The sequence below is a fragment of the Acinonyx jubatus genome, chromosome A1 (genome assembly GCF_027475565.1).
Source record: "Acinonyx jubatus isolate Ajub_Pintada_27869175 chromosome A1, VMU_Ajub_asm_v1.0, whole genome shotgun sequence".
NCBI lineage: Eukaryota > Metazoa > Chordata > Mammalia > Carnivora > Felidae > Acinonyx > Acinonyx jubatus.
In genome coordinates this window covers 91,357,985-91,372,574 of record NC_069380.1, presented here as the reverse complement: position 1 = coordinate 91,372,574, position 14,590 = coordinate 91,357,985, and the positions used below count along the sequence as shown (strand labels likewise).

At 35.6% G+C, this 14,590-nt stretch overlaps 1 protein-coding gene across 3 annotated transcripts in view; it reads right to left on the bottom strand.

Annotated features, from left to right (window-relative positions):
* The window catches only part of YTHDC2 (YTH N6-methyladenosine RNA binding protein C2), a 69,390-nt gene that overhangs the window by 7,417 nt on the left and 47,383 nt on the right, over positions 1–14,590 (bottom strand). For 2 of the 3 annotated variants that reach the window (XM_027076881.2, XM_027076882.2), the window contains 3 exons: positions 9,139–9,248; positions 6,904–7,196; positions 2,725–2,902 (listed from right to left, as the gene is read on the bottom strand). In XM_027076881.2, the coding sequence (XP_026932682.1) occupies positions 2,725–2,902; positions 6,904–7,196; positions 9,139–9,248 (581 nt within the window). The remainder of the gene's footprint in view (positions 1–2,724; positions 2,903–6,903; positions 7,197–9,138; positions 9,249–14,590) is intronic. The other variant, XR_008297241.1, reaches the window with a different exon arrangement.

Genomic DNA, 14,590 nt, shown 5'->3' with positions numbered 1-14,590 from the left:
TATTAATAGATGAAATGGTTATCCATGTAGAAAGTCCTGAGAAATCTCATATAAAGCGAACAGAATTAATAAATGAAGTAAGATCACGGCATATTGGGTAAATATACAAAGGTCAAATGTATTTCTAAATCATAGCAATGAACAACTGGAAATTAAAAATTTTACAAACAGCATCAAAGATATAAAATATTTAGTGATCAACTTAACAAAAAATGTATAATACCTGAACTCTGAAATTTACAAAACACTTGTGAAAAATTAAAGAATATCAAAAGAAATGCATATATATACCACACTTAATAGATTATAAAACTAAAAACTGTTATCAATTTTCTTCAAACTGATCTACAAATTCAATGCAATTCCACTCAATACCAAAATATGTTTCTGTAGAAATTAACAAGCATTTTCTAAAGCTTATATGAAAGACCATTAGAACACCCTGAATACCAAAACAATTTTTTTATTATTTTTTGAATGTTTCTGTATTTTTGAAAGAGAGGGAGACCAAGCAGAAGAGGGGCAGAGAGGGGAGGACAGAGGATCTGAGGCAGGCTCTGTGCTGACAGCAGAGAGCCTCATGTGGGGCTCAAATTCACAAACCATGAGATCATGATCTGAACTGAAGTCGGACACTTAACCCACTCAGCCACCCAGGCCCCCCAAAACAATTTTTAAAAAGAACAAAAGAGTTGGAGAAAAAAATTAACTGGTTTCAACTTAGTATAAAGCTACTATAATCAAACTACCGTAGCAAAGGCAAAAACAGAGAAGTAGTATACAGATCAATGAAACAGGATACAGTCCAATAAATTGACCACATATTTACAGTCAATTGATTTTTGACAAAGATGCCAAGATAATTTCAATGGGAAAAGGAGAATCTTTCCAACAAATGGTGTTAGAACAATTGTATAGGCAAATGCCAAATTATGATCCTTGATCCACCCATACTATAAACAAAACTTAACTCAAAACAGATCATATGCCTAAATATAAGAGCTCTCACTGTCACACTTCTAGGAGAAATACTTTGTAATCCTGAATTAAACAAAGACGTCTTAGAACACAAAAAATATGAACCATAGTAGAAAAATAGATGACACCAAAATAGAAAAAAAATAGATATGGTAGACTTTATCAAAATTAAACACTTGCTCTTCAAAAGACACTGTTAAGGAAATGAATATGCAGGCACAGCCTATTAGAAAAAGTTGCAAAACATATATAATTAAGACTTGTATCTAGAAATATATTTTTAAATCTTACTACTAAATAAAGAAGACAACCCATAAACAACCAAAAAAGTTGAACAATTTGAACAGCTACTCCACACCAAAGAAAATTCAGGAATGGTAAATAAGCACATAAAAAGATGCTCACCATCATTAGTCATCAGGGAAGTGCAAATTAAAAACAAAATGGGAGATCACTATATACCCACTAGAATGGCCAACAGTAAAGAGATTACTATTGTCAAGAATATGGAGTAAATGGGACTCTCAATAGATGATGGAAGGGAATAAAAAAAGTACAGCCATTTTGGAAAATGGTGGGGATAGCTTCTTGTAAAGATAAACGTACACTTAACCATACAACCCAACAATCCTATTTCTGGGTATTTACCCAAGAATAGAAACCATACGTACACACAACAACTTGCCCTCAAATATTATAGCAGCTTTATTCACAACAGCCCAAAAGTGGAAACAATCCAAATGTCCATCAACGGGTGAATGGATAAACATTCTATGGGTATGAGCCAAAGAGTGGAATACGATTCAGCAATAAGAAGTAATAAACTAATAATACACTGAATAATTTGGATGAATTTCAAAAGTGAAATAAGCCAGTCACAAAAAATTACATGCATAGGATTCCATTTACAGCAAATTCCAGAAAAGGCAAAACTCTAGGGACAGAGAGCAGTTCAGTTCAGTGGTTGTCATGATCCAAGGGTGATGGGAATGTTCTGTACCTGGCTGTGATACAGTTACATAATTATATACATTTGTCAAAATTCACTGAATTGTACAGTTTAAAGTGGTGAATTTTACTGTGCGTATCTAAATAAAGGTATTTTAAAATAAAAACCTCAAAACCTAAGAATGCAAATCCACAAAAAACATTTTATTTTCCTCTTATTTAACAAGAGTGTTTCAGCAGATATTTCCCTCACCAGAACACAACATATAGCTAAATAACCCTAATGAAATACTTACTTAGTACCAACAACAGGAGAAATAAAAGTAACATATTCTAAACATTTGAAATCATTTGTATTACAAATTTTTTAAAAGATACATAGTTCTCAATTCCCTACCAACATCTATCTTCCTAACCCCACCCTGTCTTGTATTTTTTTTAATATAACCACTGAATTGGAAAAATCAATAAATAACTGAAAAAAAAAACTAATTTGAGACCATCTTTTTAACAAAAAAGGTTCTAATGATACAGAAAGGAAATAACAGATGGCTGAGTTATGGCATATAACTCGGTAAATGATCAGTTAGTTTTAAAACATCCCAAGATGGTAACAATGAGAAATGTTTGGCAAGCAAGAAAGACTAAAAAATTTACTCAAGGTGTTTCAAGTTTACCAGATTCAATTTATATCAAAAACAAAGACCATGATGAGTAACTGAAAAGTAGAACTGTTCTATAATTTTGCTTAAATCTGCAACATTAGATGTGCTAGGGATCAACTTGTGGATACCCTACCTTTCCTGAGGGTGGAGGAGAAGGGCTGGCACAAGGACTCGGGTAACTACTGCTGTCTGTAGATTTCACAGAAGACTGATCCGATCGGTCATCAGTGCTTCGTTTAGGATTTAAAATTCCTCTATCTTTGTACTTCTGAGGTGGGTGTAGTGCTGGAGATGGAGATTTCATCAATACTCTTGAGTGAGAAGGAGGAAGCAAAGATCAGTTACATACAAGCTCGTGATTGAAAGCAGATGCCATTTCAAACCAAAGTTTCAGGGGCATTATGATTTACGGAATAGCATTTAAAAAGGGAATTTCATTCTTCTCTTACATTTTTTTTTTAATTTTTATTTTTGAGAGACAGAAAGACAGCACAAGTGGGGTAGGGGCAGAGAAAGACACACACACAGAATCCAAAGCAGGTTCCAGGCTCAGAGCTGTCAGCACAGAGCCTGACATGGGGCACGATCTCACAAACCATAAGATCATGACCTGAGCCGAAGTCGGACGCTTAACTGACTGAGCCACCCAGGTGCCCCCTCATACATTTAGAAGTTTAATACCATCAGGGACATTAAGGGACACTTACAGAAAGAGGTAAAAATATATGTATTAGCGATCTACAGAAGTCCTTAACTTAATGTTAACAAATACTCAAAGTATGATTTCCCTTATAAAATTCCTAGCCTCTTGTATGATGGTTTAGGAAAAGAGGTCTTTAACATTCCTGGCAGTCAGGAATTTTATAATTTTTCTAAAAGTATATGTCTTTGTGGAATAACCAGACATAAAAAAGAAAAGATATTATTGAGTACGTCCTAAAGTCATTCAATAGTAAAGTTCACAGCACCACCTATAAATTATACTTGTCAAAATACTGGATTTAATCAAGCCGTGAGAGCTAACTGCCAGTTTACACAAAATATATATGGTATGACAACAAATAATGCCAAGAAGAAACAGACAAATCCAGAATGTGGTACACCTCACAGTATCACCACCCCACTTTCTTCAAAAAAGTCGAGAGGACCTGCTCTGGATCACGAGAGACTCAAGACACATGACGCCCTGAGAAATGCATGAGCCATTTTACTGGGACTGATCATTGGAATTCGATTATGTAGGAAAAATTCCTCTATTTTTAAGAGATGCATATTTAAATATGGAAGGGTAAGATGACATGATATGTGGGATTTATTTTAAAATATCTAAACCAGAAGCATTTGGGTGGCTCAGTCAGTGACTTTGGCTCAGGTCATGATCTCACAGCTCGTGAGTTCGAGCCCCACCTTGGGCTCTGTGCTGACAGCTTAGAGCCTGGAGCCTACTTCAGATTCTGTGTCTCCATCTCTCTGCCCCTCCCCTGCTCCTGCTCTGGCTCTCTCTCTCAAAATAAAAATTAAAAAATTTACAAAACTTTTAAAAAAAAATAAAATATGTAAACAAACAAAAAAAGCAGGAGAGAACAAAGAATATTTGGTTAGATACGGATATGGAGTTCATTTAGTTTGCTGTGTTAAATAATATTTATAATAAGCGTTTAAAACAAAAAACGATGTGTTCAATAATTCATAAGCTTCCAGAGAGTCTTGTAATTAATAATTACTCTTCCTTCAAGACAAGTTAAAATAGCTTATCCCCACAATTCGCCCCTGCTTCAATCAGTATCTTTAATCCAGGATTATTTCTTTCACAAATGAAATAAAATAGTTAAAGCCTAAAGGTATTAACAAAAGAATATATAAGGAATGCACATCTGAATCATCAACAACTTAAGTAGTATAAAAAACAACGTTTCAGGGGTTTTTTCCTTCATGAATTGATGTCCAATGCATTATCTAAATTCAACCCCTAAAATCCCATTGTTCCTACCCTAGAACCTCAGAGACCTGAAAATTAGGCAAAAGAACTTAACGACAGTAAAATTGGGACTCAAACTCACAAACCAATAAGATCATGACCTGAGCCGTAACTGAGTTGGATGCTTAACCAAATGAGCAACTGAGGCACCCTAAAATGTTTTTATTTAAAGAAATTATGAGAGCGCCTGGGTGGCTCAGTTGGTTGAGCGTCCGATTCTTGGTTTTGGCTCAGGTCATGATCTCACAGTTTGTGGGTTCAAGCCCCACATCGGGCTCACGCTGTCAGAAAGAAGCCTGCTTGGGATTCTCTCTCCCTCTCTTTCTGCCCTCCCCTGCTCGTGCTCTTTCTCAAAACAAATAAACTTAAAAAAAATTTTTTAATTAAAAAAAAAATTATGTACCATATATCTTGCCAATGTACAGTAAAAACATGAACTACAGATACTTTTTCTCTAAGAAGTAATCCCACAGACTGTAATTTCTCCTTTCAAGTATAAATTTTCCTAAGAGTCCTCATTCTTTTCCCCACCAAATATATCAACTTCAAGGCATTATCTATCAATAACACCAAAAGCCTGAAAGTAGATGAAGTTCTGTATCTCCCTGTTCAACAGGTAAGAATGAAGAGTGCCAGACTACAACTTGTAAGGAAATGAAAATGGTATCACAGGTGAAAAACTGAATTTATAAGACAATATCTGAATTGTAACTAATATTACACTTTATAATTTTAATTGTATTAAATTTATTTTACTAAATAAGCATGTATTACTTTTATTGAGAAACGAGTAGCCTTTCTCCTAAAAATGTGTGTGTATGTGTGTATATATGAATATATACATCTGTATGTATACACACAGACCCATACATACACAACACACAGAGTCTCTATGAACCTAACATATTTTTATAGATGGGCCTAGGAATAACACTACCACCTAGCAATGTCTATGGAAATCTATTCCCATATTCTAAACCATTTTTCGAGTAAGCTTTTAGATCGATATTTCCAAAAAGTGGGCAGTGTCTAAGAAGAAAATGTGCTTTTCACTCTTCTATCGCTCAGGAAGGCCTACATCAGAGAGAAACATTCAGGAACGCACATGATGAAAAGGTTTTCTTGGCAAACGACTGAATTATTCCTCAAATGCAGTATGTGAAGAACTTGGAAACCAGTATGAATTACTTCTCTGTAATTCAAGTCTGACCTAATGAAGCCTTATGCTTCATTCAAATGTGCAAATCTGACCAAAAGAAAGTACAAACAGCCCCATTCGATCCTTACAAAACAGTAAACATCATGTATCTTTTATGTTTCCACTGTTCTATTTTTCTTTTTAACAATGAAATATTCTTACTACACAGACTTTCTACCAGTACTGCCGAAACCAGCATCACAGGCAAGAATGTCGTGTTCATTATCAATTCTAACAGGGTAAAAAAAATTTTAAACTGATATAAAGAAATTCTGATTCTTATAAAATATAAATTTGATTCTAACAAATGGGGTTTTTTTTACACAACAAATATTTCTGAATCATGGCCAATGATTCATTATAACCACTATTATATCATCATAATACGTTTTTTGATAAATAATTCAATATAAGAACTCTCTTATTAATAATAATCATATAGTAAATAAAAATACCATGTATAATTGCTAAATGTTAGAAAGAAAAGAAGAACCTGGCTAAACTGTAATAAATTTTGCCACTAGAGTAAATTTGTTTACTTCTGCATCATATGTCTCTGCTGGATAAAATAAAAACTCTTTGAAGGAAGAGCTCTTGTCTGTTTGGTACACTGCTATCTCTCTTACACCAAGAACAACACACATTCAATGTGTCACTGAGAAAGTGAATGAATAATTGATCTTCTGTAGGAATACTAGTCAGCACTACTGATACCCAGGTAAGACTTGTGAAGAGGCTGTTCTTTTAAATGGCCATAACCCATACTTCTTGCTATAAGACATATGCGAAAGATGTTGCTTGCCATGTATCAACTAAAATACAGAATTTTAATATACTGCTATCTTTTTAACAGACCCTAAATCTGTGAAGTCTTGAAATTAAACATTTTTAGTCTTTCCCAATAAAAAATTTCCTTATTAAATGACTCACAGATACCAGTAGCTTAAAATCCCTCATATTATCTTACTACTTACAAGAACTATGTTTTAAAAGTAAAACACTCTTCGCATTTTATCGTAACCTTTTACGTACACTCTAAGCAATTTTTAAATATTATTAAAACATCCGATTCTATGAGAAATAACTCATTTTCCTGGAGAAAATGTCCCCGTTTTGATAAAATGTCATAAATGTACCTTTCTGCAGTAGCAGACTCATCAGAAAATTCAGTATCTGCAGAAGTTTTCCTGCTATTATTGGACCTCCAAGATGATGCCAAAGGAAGTTCTTCTGAAGACATAGGCCTTGGCCTCTGGCCTATCCCAGACGGCTGCTGTAAACCTGCACACTGTTCCTCAGTGCTTAAAACAGCTATAATTGCTCTTATGGTAGCTTCATCAACTTGAGACCAAGGTTTGGATGGAGCTCTCATTCGGCGTAAAAATAAGCTGTGCCACTTCTGTCTGAGCTGCAGCAATAAACTGGCTGCCTGTAATGAAAGTTCAAACAGGTACAAGCAAAATGTATACCCTACTTGCAAGACACCCATTTACTAGTTAAAGGCTGCAACTGTTTCCAAAGAACACTCTGCAACTTGTAAGGAGTTAATGTATTCTAAGGTATTACATTTTATGTAATTTACTATTAATTTCATTCTTTTTGTTGCCCGAACGAGATAAAAATTCTTATTTACCATATTGGAGGCACTAGAGACACAAAATCAAATGAAACAGTCCGATGGAATAGACGGTAAACAATGTGTGGCAGAGTGTGATTAAAACTGGAAATGGTAACAGCACAGTAAATGAAGAAAAATACATTTAGTTCCATTCGTGCTTTAGTGCCTACAGAACATCCAGATGATGATGCCCAGAAGGCAGCTAGATTCACAGAAAGGTTCACAGAAAGGCCTAAGCTAAAAATATAGACAGACTTGGGAGTCATCAGTGCATAAGTGGTTACTGAACCTACACAGAGAGGTAAGGTCCCTGGAGATTGTACAGAGACATAAAAAGAGCAGAGAAAGGCCCGGAGTAGTGGAGAACATCTAACATTTAAGGCACAGACACATAGAGAAGAGTCAGTGAAAGAACCTAAGAAGGAATGACCTTTGAAGAAAGAAGAAGAATCAGGAAAGATTCATGTCACGGTTAACTTGTGACAAAGAAGTTGGGACAGGGGTGAGGAGGAAAAATGAGGAAGGGCAGAATTATGAAAGGAAGGGTATGGACAATAAATAGTGCCCAACAGGAGAGAAAGAATGAATTCAAGGATGGCAGGCTGGCTTGGACAATGTGGGGCACGTGCTGACCTTGGCAAGTACAGTTTCAGTGAAGGGAATGGCTGGTGAAAAGGGAAGTGAGACAACTGTCGGCTGAAGTGATAAATGAACAGACAGTAAAAAAGTTAAACCTAGCCAGCTGTCGATTACTGACAGCTCAGCCGACCACATCCCCCTAAAAAAGGATACAGAATGATCTTTTTTTTTTTTTTCAACGTTTATTTATTTTTGGGACAGAGAGAGACAGAGCATGAACAGGGGAGGGGCAGAGAGAGAGGGAGACACAGAATCGGAAACAGGCTCCAGGCTCTGAGCCATCAGCCCAGAGCCCGACGCGGGGCTCGAACTCCCAGACCGCGAGATCATGACCTGGCTGAAGTCGGACGCTCAACCGACTGCGCCACCCAGGCGCCCCCAGAATGATCTTTTAATACTAACAGTTGACAATTAGAAGTGGTTCAATGATGTAACAATCACACTGCTTCAACTTTTTCTCTGTTGTAGTTTTCAAATTGTCAATTTTTAGCTATTTAACAGATTTTAAAAGCAAAATAATCATGCTGTATCTAGTCTGAGTTCAAGTCTAAATGTTTATGTGAAAAATTATTGCAGCAAACTTTCAACATGACAAAGCAACTTTAAACTCTAATTTAGCCAAATGAAATATAATCTGAAATTATATTACAACATTTCCCTTGTCTTTAAACTGTTTGGTGTAACAGAATATTGATTTAGTGGATTTCACCACTTAATACACATTCTCCTCCTCTTCTTCCCCCAGTAATATTACTGACCAAAAATGTGCATTTCTGGGGCACCTGGGTGGCTCAGTCGGTTAAGCATCAGACTTCAGCTCAGGTCATGATCTCACAGTTTGTGAGTTTGAGCCCCGTGTCAGGCTCTGTGCTGACAGCTCAGAGCCTGGAGCCTGCTTCAGATTCTGCCACACCAAGGCTTTTCAAATCCTCTATTAAAATAAACCCCATGGGGTATGTCAGAGAATGCATGAGGGCCCTGTGAAAACTGAAAAACAAACTATATTCTCAAGTACTAAGGGCTCAATAGTAAAGATATAATTTTCATCATGCTGTATGTCAATTCGTACTACCAGAATGAAAGAAACTTACCACACTACTGAAAAGCAACTTACCTCAGGCTCTAGTTTGAAATTGAGCCACTCATCAAGTTTCAAAGCTGCCAAATTAGCAGTGGTTCTGTCCTCCATTTCACTATCACTACTGTCATTAGGAACACCATCCGCTGTTCAAACACATATTGAAAGGAAAAAATTTCACTCTTACCACCATATAGCAAAAGAAGTAAGTAAACACAGACACTGTGTATTTACACAAATGCTCCATACTAAGAGTTTGGGTGTGGAGCTCTTCAAAGCCAGCAGTTCACAAATTAAGTCTCAATACTTACAAAAAAGGGGGGGGGGGGGCAAAGCAAGGCATAATCTCTATAATCTCTAATCAAAATGCAACAAAATAAAAAAGACTATAACTTAAAAATCAAAACAAAGAGCACATGGGTGGCTCAGTCTGTTAAGCATCCAACTCGTGATTTCAGCTCAGGTCATGATTTCATGGTTCATGAGTTCGAGTTCTGCACTGAGAGTGCAGAGCCTGTTTGGGATTCTCTCTCTACCTCTCTCTCTCTCTCTCCCTCCCTCCCTCCCTCCTTCTCAAAATAAATAAATAAACTTTAAAAAAAATCAAAACAAAATCTTTAAATAATAACTGAATAAAGATGAAAACTAAGAATATAATTTAAAAAGGGAAGAAAACAAGAAATGCTCATGTAAATTCATAGGTTTCAATTTAAAAGAAGAAAAGGAGAAACCACACCCATAACTACATCTTAGAAAAACAGTATAAACCCCAAAGGAAAAAAAAAAAAATGAAGAAAACAGTGAGGGAAAAAAACTGATATATTAGATAAAACAAAATGGCAGTAGTCAAAACTATAATCCAGTTCCTTGAAAAGATGAGGCAACCCTCTGGTAAGTTTAATAAAGGGAGAAGGAAGCTCAAATCCATATACAAAATCAGAGCTGAGAATAAGATTATAAAAATTAATACAAACTGTTTTAATCTAAGAAGATCCAGTATCCATAAAAAATAATAAATTTGAAACATTCAAAGAAATCTATTCTTTTGTACGAAACAAACTGAAAAAAAAAAAGAAATTACCAAAACAAAGAACAAGAGGTAGGAAAGCCCAGACTATTTCAGGAAGAAACCAAAGCTGTCCTGAAAGAACATCAAACACAGAAATCCAGTTCATCAAGTCTCTCAAACTTTGAAGAAAACAAACAATGGCCAATTCCTTGCATGAGACAAGTCTGAACTAATCCTAAAACCTGATATAAATAAATAAACAAACAAACATTTCTGAATATTCCCAACACACATACCTCACTAATGAGCAATTTTAAATAAAATGCTAGCAAAATATGAGCAATGCAGTAAGTCCTCCTTAGTCCAAGGAAGGTTTATTCTTATGATAAATATGATAGTCCCATAAGAAAATATATACAGTACAACAGCAGGCTAAATAAATTTTGATATGAACAAATGCCCACAAGCTATTTAATAAATTTCAAAATGTGTTTTAAAACTTCAAAAAAAGAGGGGCGCCTGGGTGGCTCAGTTGGCTAAGCGTCCAACTTCAGCTCAGGTCACGATCTCGCGGTCCGTGAGTTTGAGCCCCGCGTCGGGCTCTGTGTTGACCGCTCAGAGCCTGGAGCCTGTTTCGGATTCTGTGTCTCCCTCTTTCTCTGACCCTCCCCCGTTCATGCTCTGTCTCTCTCTGTCTGAAAAATAAATAAACGTTAAAAAAAAAATTTTTTTTTAAATAAAAAAAATAAAAAAAATAAAACTTCAAAAAAAGAACAATTCTGGAGCAACTGGATGGCTCAGTCAGTGAAGCATCCGACTCTTGATTTTGGCTCAGGTCATCACCTCTCAGTTCATGAGATCAACCCCGTGTCAGGCTCTGCGCTGAGAGGACAGAGCCTGCTTGGGATTCTCTCTCTCCCTATCCTTTCCCTCTCTCTCCCCTCCCCTACTCACATGCGCTCCCTCTCAAAATACATAAGTATTTTTAAAAATTTAAATTTCAAAAGAATTCTTTTTTATTTATTTATTTTTATTTGAGAGAGAGAGAAAGAGAGAGAGGGAGAGCACGCGCAAGTTGGGGAGAGGGTCAGAGGAAGAGACAGAGAATCTTAGCAGACTCCATGCTCAACACAGAGCCTGACACGGGGCTCGATCCCATAACCCTGAGATCCTGACCTGAGCCAAAACCAAGAGTCAGACACTCAACCAACTGAGCCACCCAGGTGCCCCTTCTACCTTATTTTAATACAAGTACTTTCATTAAAACAAAAATTACTGTCATCATCAATATCACTTTAGAATTTAAACCTTTAAAATGCAACAAGAAAAAGCAGGCCATTAACATGGTTTTCCCAAGTCATGAAAAAGAAATAAAAGGAATAAATTTTTATAACAAATTAAAAATTACCACTTAAAGGTACTCTAAGTTAATAGAAAGTCAAAAGGATTAGTAAGAGCTTAGTAAAGCAAGAGCAAATACAATATACTCTCCTGGGGGCACCCGGGTGACTCAGTCAGTTAAGTGTTCAACTTTGGCTCAGGTCATGATCTCACAGTTCAAGCCCCATGTTGGGGCTCTGTGCTGACAGCCCAGAGCCTGAAGCCTGCTTCAAATTCTGTGTCTCCCTCTCTCTGCCCCTCCCCCTCTCTCACTCTGTCTCTCAAAAATAAATAAACATTAAAAAATAAATTTTAGATATACTCCCCTGTTACATAGTATTCCTTACTAGAAGATCAGCAGGAAAATGACACAAAGAGAACCCATTCACTGTAGTAACTCAAGAACAACAACAAAATCTTAAGAATCATCGTAAGAATATATCCAACCTTTGTAAAACTTACCAAAGAAAAGATATTGCTAAATTTAATAAAAGGTGAATAGAAGAATATACCATATTCCTAGAAGCAAACTCTTAATTAAAATCACAAAAGAACTATTGGTTACAGAAAAGATTACAAGAAGATGACTACTGAATATTCATTATTAAAAATAGGAAAGATTATAAAAAATAGCTTATAACAGAAAGGCAGAGTTACAGGGAGATCCTTTGCTACCAGACATAAGAACTTACTGAAAAACAAAATTACTAAACAAGATGGCACAACATAAAGGCAAAAATTTAAAGGAACAAAATATATAGAAAGTTTAAAAATGCCAAATGTAAGATGTAATAATGATAAAGATGCCAGGGGCACTTGGCTGTCTCACTTAAAAGATAGGTAACTCTTGGTCTCAGGGTTATGAGTTCGAGCCCCACACTGGAGGTAGTGATTACTTAAATAAATATTTAAAAAAAAATAAAGATGGCAAATGTAATATACAACAATATGCAAGCTTTCAAAAAGAAGATAAAGATTATTTAATAAATGGTACATATGAAGGGAAAGCTGAAAAATATAATAACTGAAATGAAAAATAAATTAAAGGGAATCAACATCAAGTTAGATGATGCAGAACGGATCAGTGATCTGGAAGGCAGGGTAGTAGAAATCACCCAAGCTGAACAGCAAAAACTGAAAAGAATTTCTAAAAATTAGGATAGATTAAAGGGACCTCAAGGAGAGTGTCAAGCATACTAACATTTGCATTATATGAGTCTCAGAAGAGACAGTGGGGAAGTGCAGAAACTTTATTTGAAGAAACAACAGATGAAAACTTCCCTAAACTGGAGAAGGAAACAACATTCAGGTCCAGGAAGCACAAAGAGCTCCAAACAAGATAAACCCAAAGAGGTCCACCAAACATATAATTAAAAGCCCAAAAAGTAAAGAGAAAGAGAAAAGAATACCTTAAAGGCAGCAAGAGAAAAAAAACAATGAGTTACATACAATGGAAACTCCGTCAGGTTATCCAGCTGATTTTTCAGCAGAAACATTGGAGACCAGAGGAATGGGCATGATATAGTCAAAGTACTGAAAAGAAGAAACTTACAACCAAGAATACTCTACCCAGCAAAATTATCTTTCAGAACTGAAGGAAAGACAAAGTTGCCCAGACAAACAAAAGCTTAAGGAGTTAATGACCACTAAACTGGCCTTACAAGAAATGTTATAGGGATTTATTTAATCAGAAAAGGAAAGGCTGTGATTAAAAGTAAAAGAATTATGAAAGAAAACAATCTCACTGCTGGAAGCAAACATACAGTAAAGGTAGTAGGTCAACAACTTATAAAGCTAGTATGACGGTTAAAGAGAAGAATAGTAAAACCTACCTACCCTAATTACTTAGAAGATGTACAAAATAAAAAGATATAAAATACAGTGTCAAAAAATAAAATGTAAGGTGAGGGAATAAAAATATATTGCTTTTAGAATGTGTTCAAACTTAACCACCAATTTAAAATGCACTGCTGTATACACAGGTTGTTATAGATGAACCTCATGGTAGCCACAACTAAAAACCTATCATAGATACATAAAAAATAAACAGAACGGAATCCAAATATAACACTAAAGAAAGTCATCAAATCACAAGGGAAGGGAATAAAAGATGAAAGGAACAGAGAAGAACTACAAAAACAACCAGAAAATGATTAACAACTAACATACCTATCGATAATTACTTTAAATGTAAAAGGACTAAATGCTCCAAAGACAGAGGGTGGCCGAATGGATAAAAAACAAGATCCATCTAATATGCTGCCTGTAAGTGACTCACTTCAGACCTAAAGAAAGAGAAGGCCTCAAAGTGAAGGGATGGAAAAAGATACTCCATGCAAATAGAAACTGAAAAGAAAGCTAAAATACCAATAATCGTATCAGGCAAAACAGACTTCAAGACAAAGATTTGAAGAAGAGACAAAGAAGAGCCTTATAAAGGGATTAATCAAATAAGAGAATATAACAATTGTAAATATCTAAGCAACCAACACAAAAGCATCGAAACATAGAAAGCAAGTATTACAAGATGTAAAAGGAGAAATTAACAGTCACACACGATAATGGTAGCGGAACACAGCATCTACTTCCAGCAATAGCAAATCATCCAGGCAGAAAACCAATAAGGAAACACTGGTCTCAACACATTAGACTAGGTGGACTTAACAGATATATTCAGAATATTCCATCCAAACACAGCAGAACACACATTCTTTTCAAGTGTACATGAAACATTTTCCAGGATAGGTCGCATGTTAGGCCACAAACCAAGTTTCAATATTTTTAGGAAGACTTATATCATATCAAACATCCTTTCTGACCACAATGGTACAAAACTAGAAATCAATTATAAGAATAAACTGGAAAAAACACAAACACATAAAGCCTAAGCAAAAGGCTACCAAACAAACAATGGGCCAATGAAGAAATCAAAAAAGAAAGGAAAAAAAATACCTGAAGACAAATGAAAACAGAAACACAATGCTCTAAAATCTACAGGATGCAGCAAAAGCAGTTCGAAGAGGCAAGTTTACGGAAATATAGGCGCCTAAGTCAAGAAGCAGCAAACATCTCAATCTAACCTTGTACCTAAAGGAACTA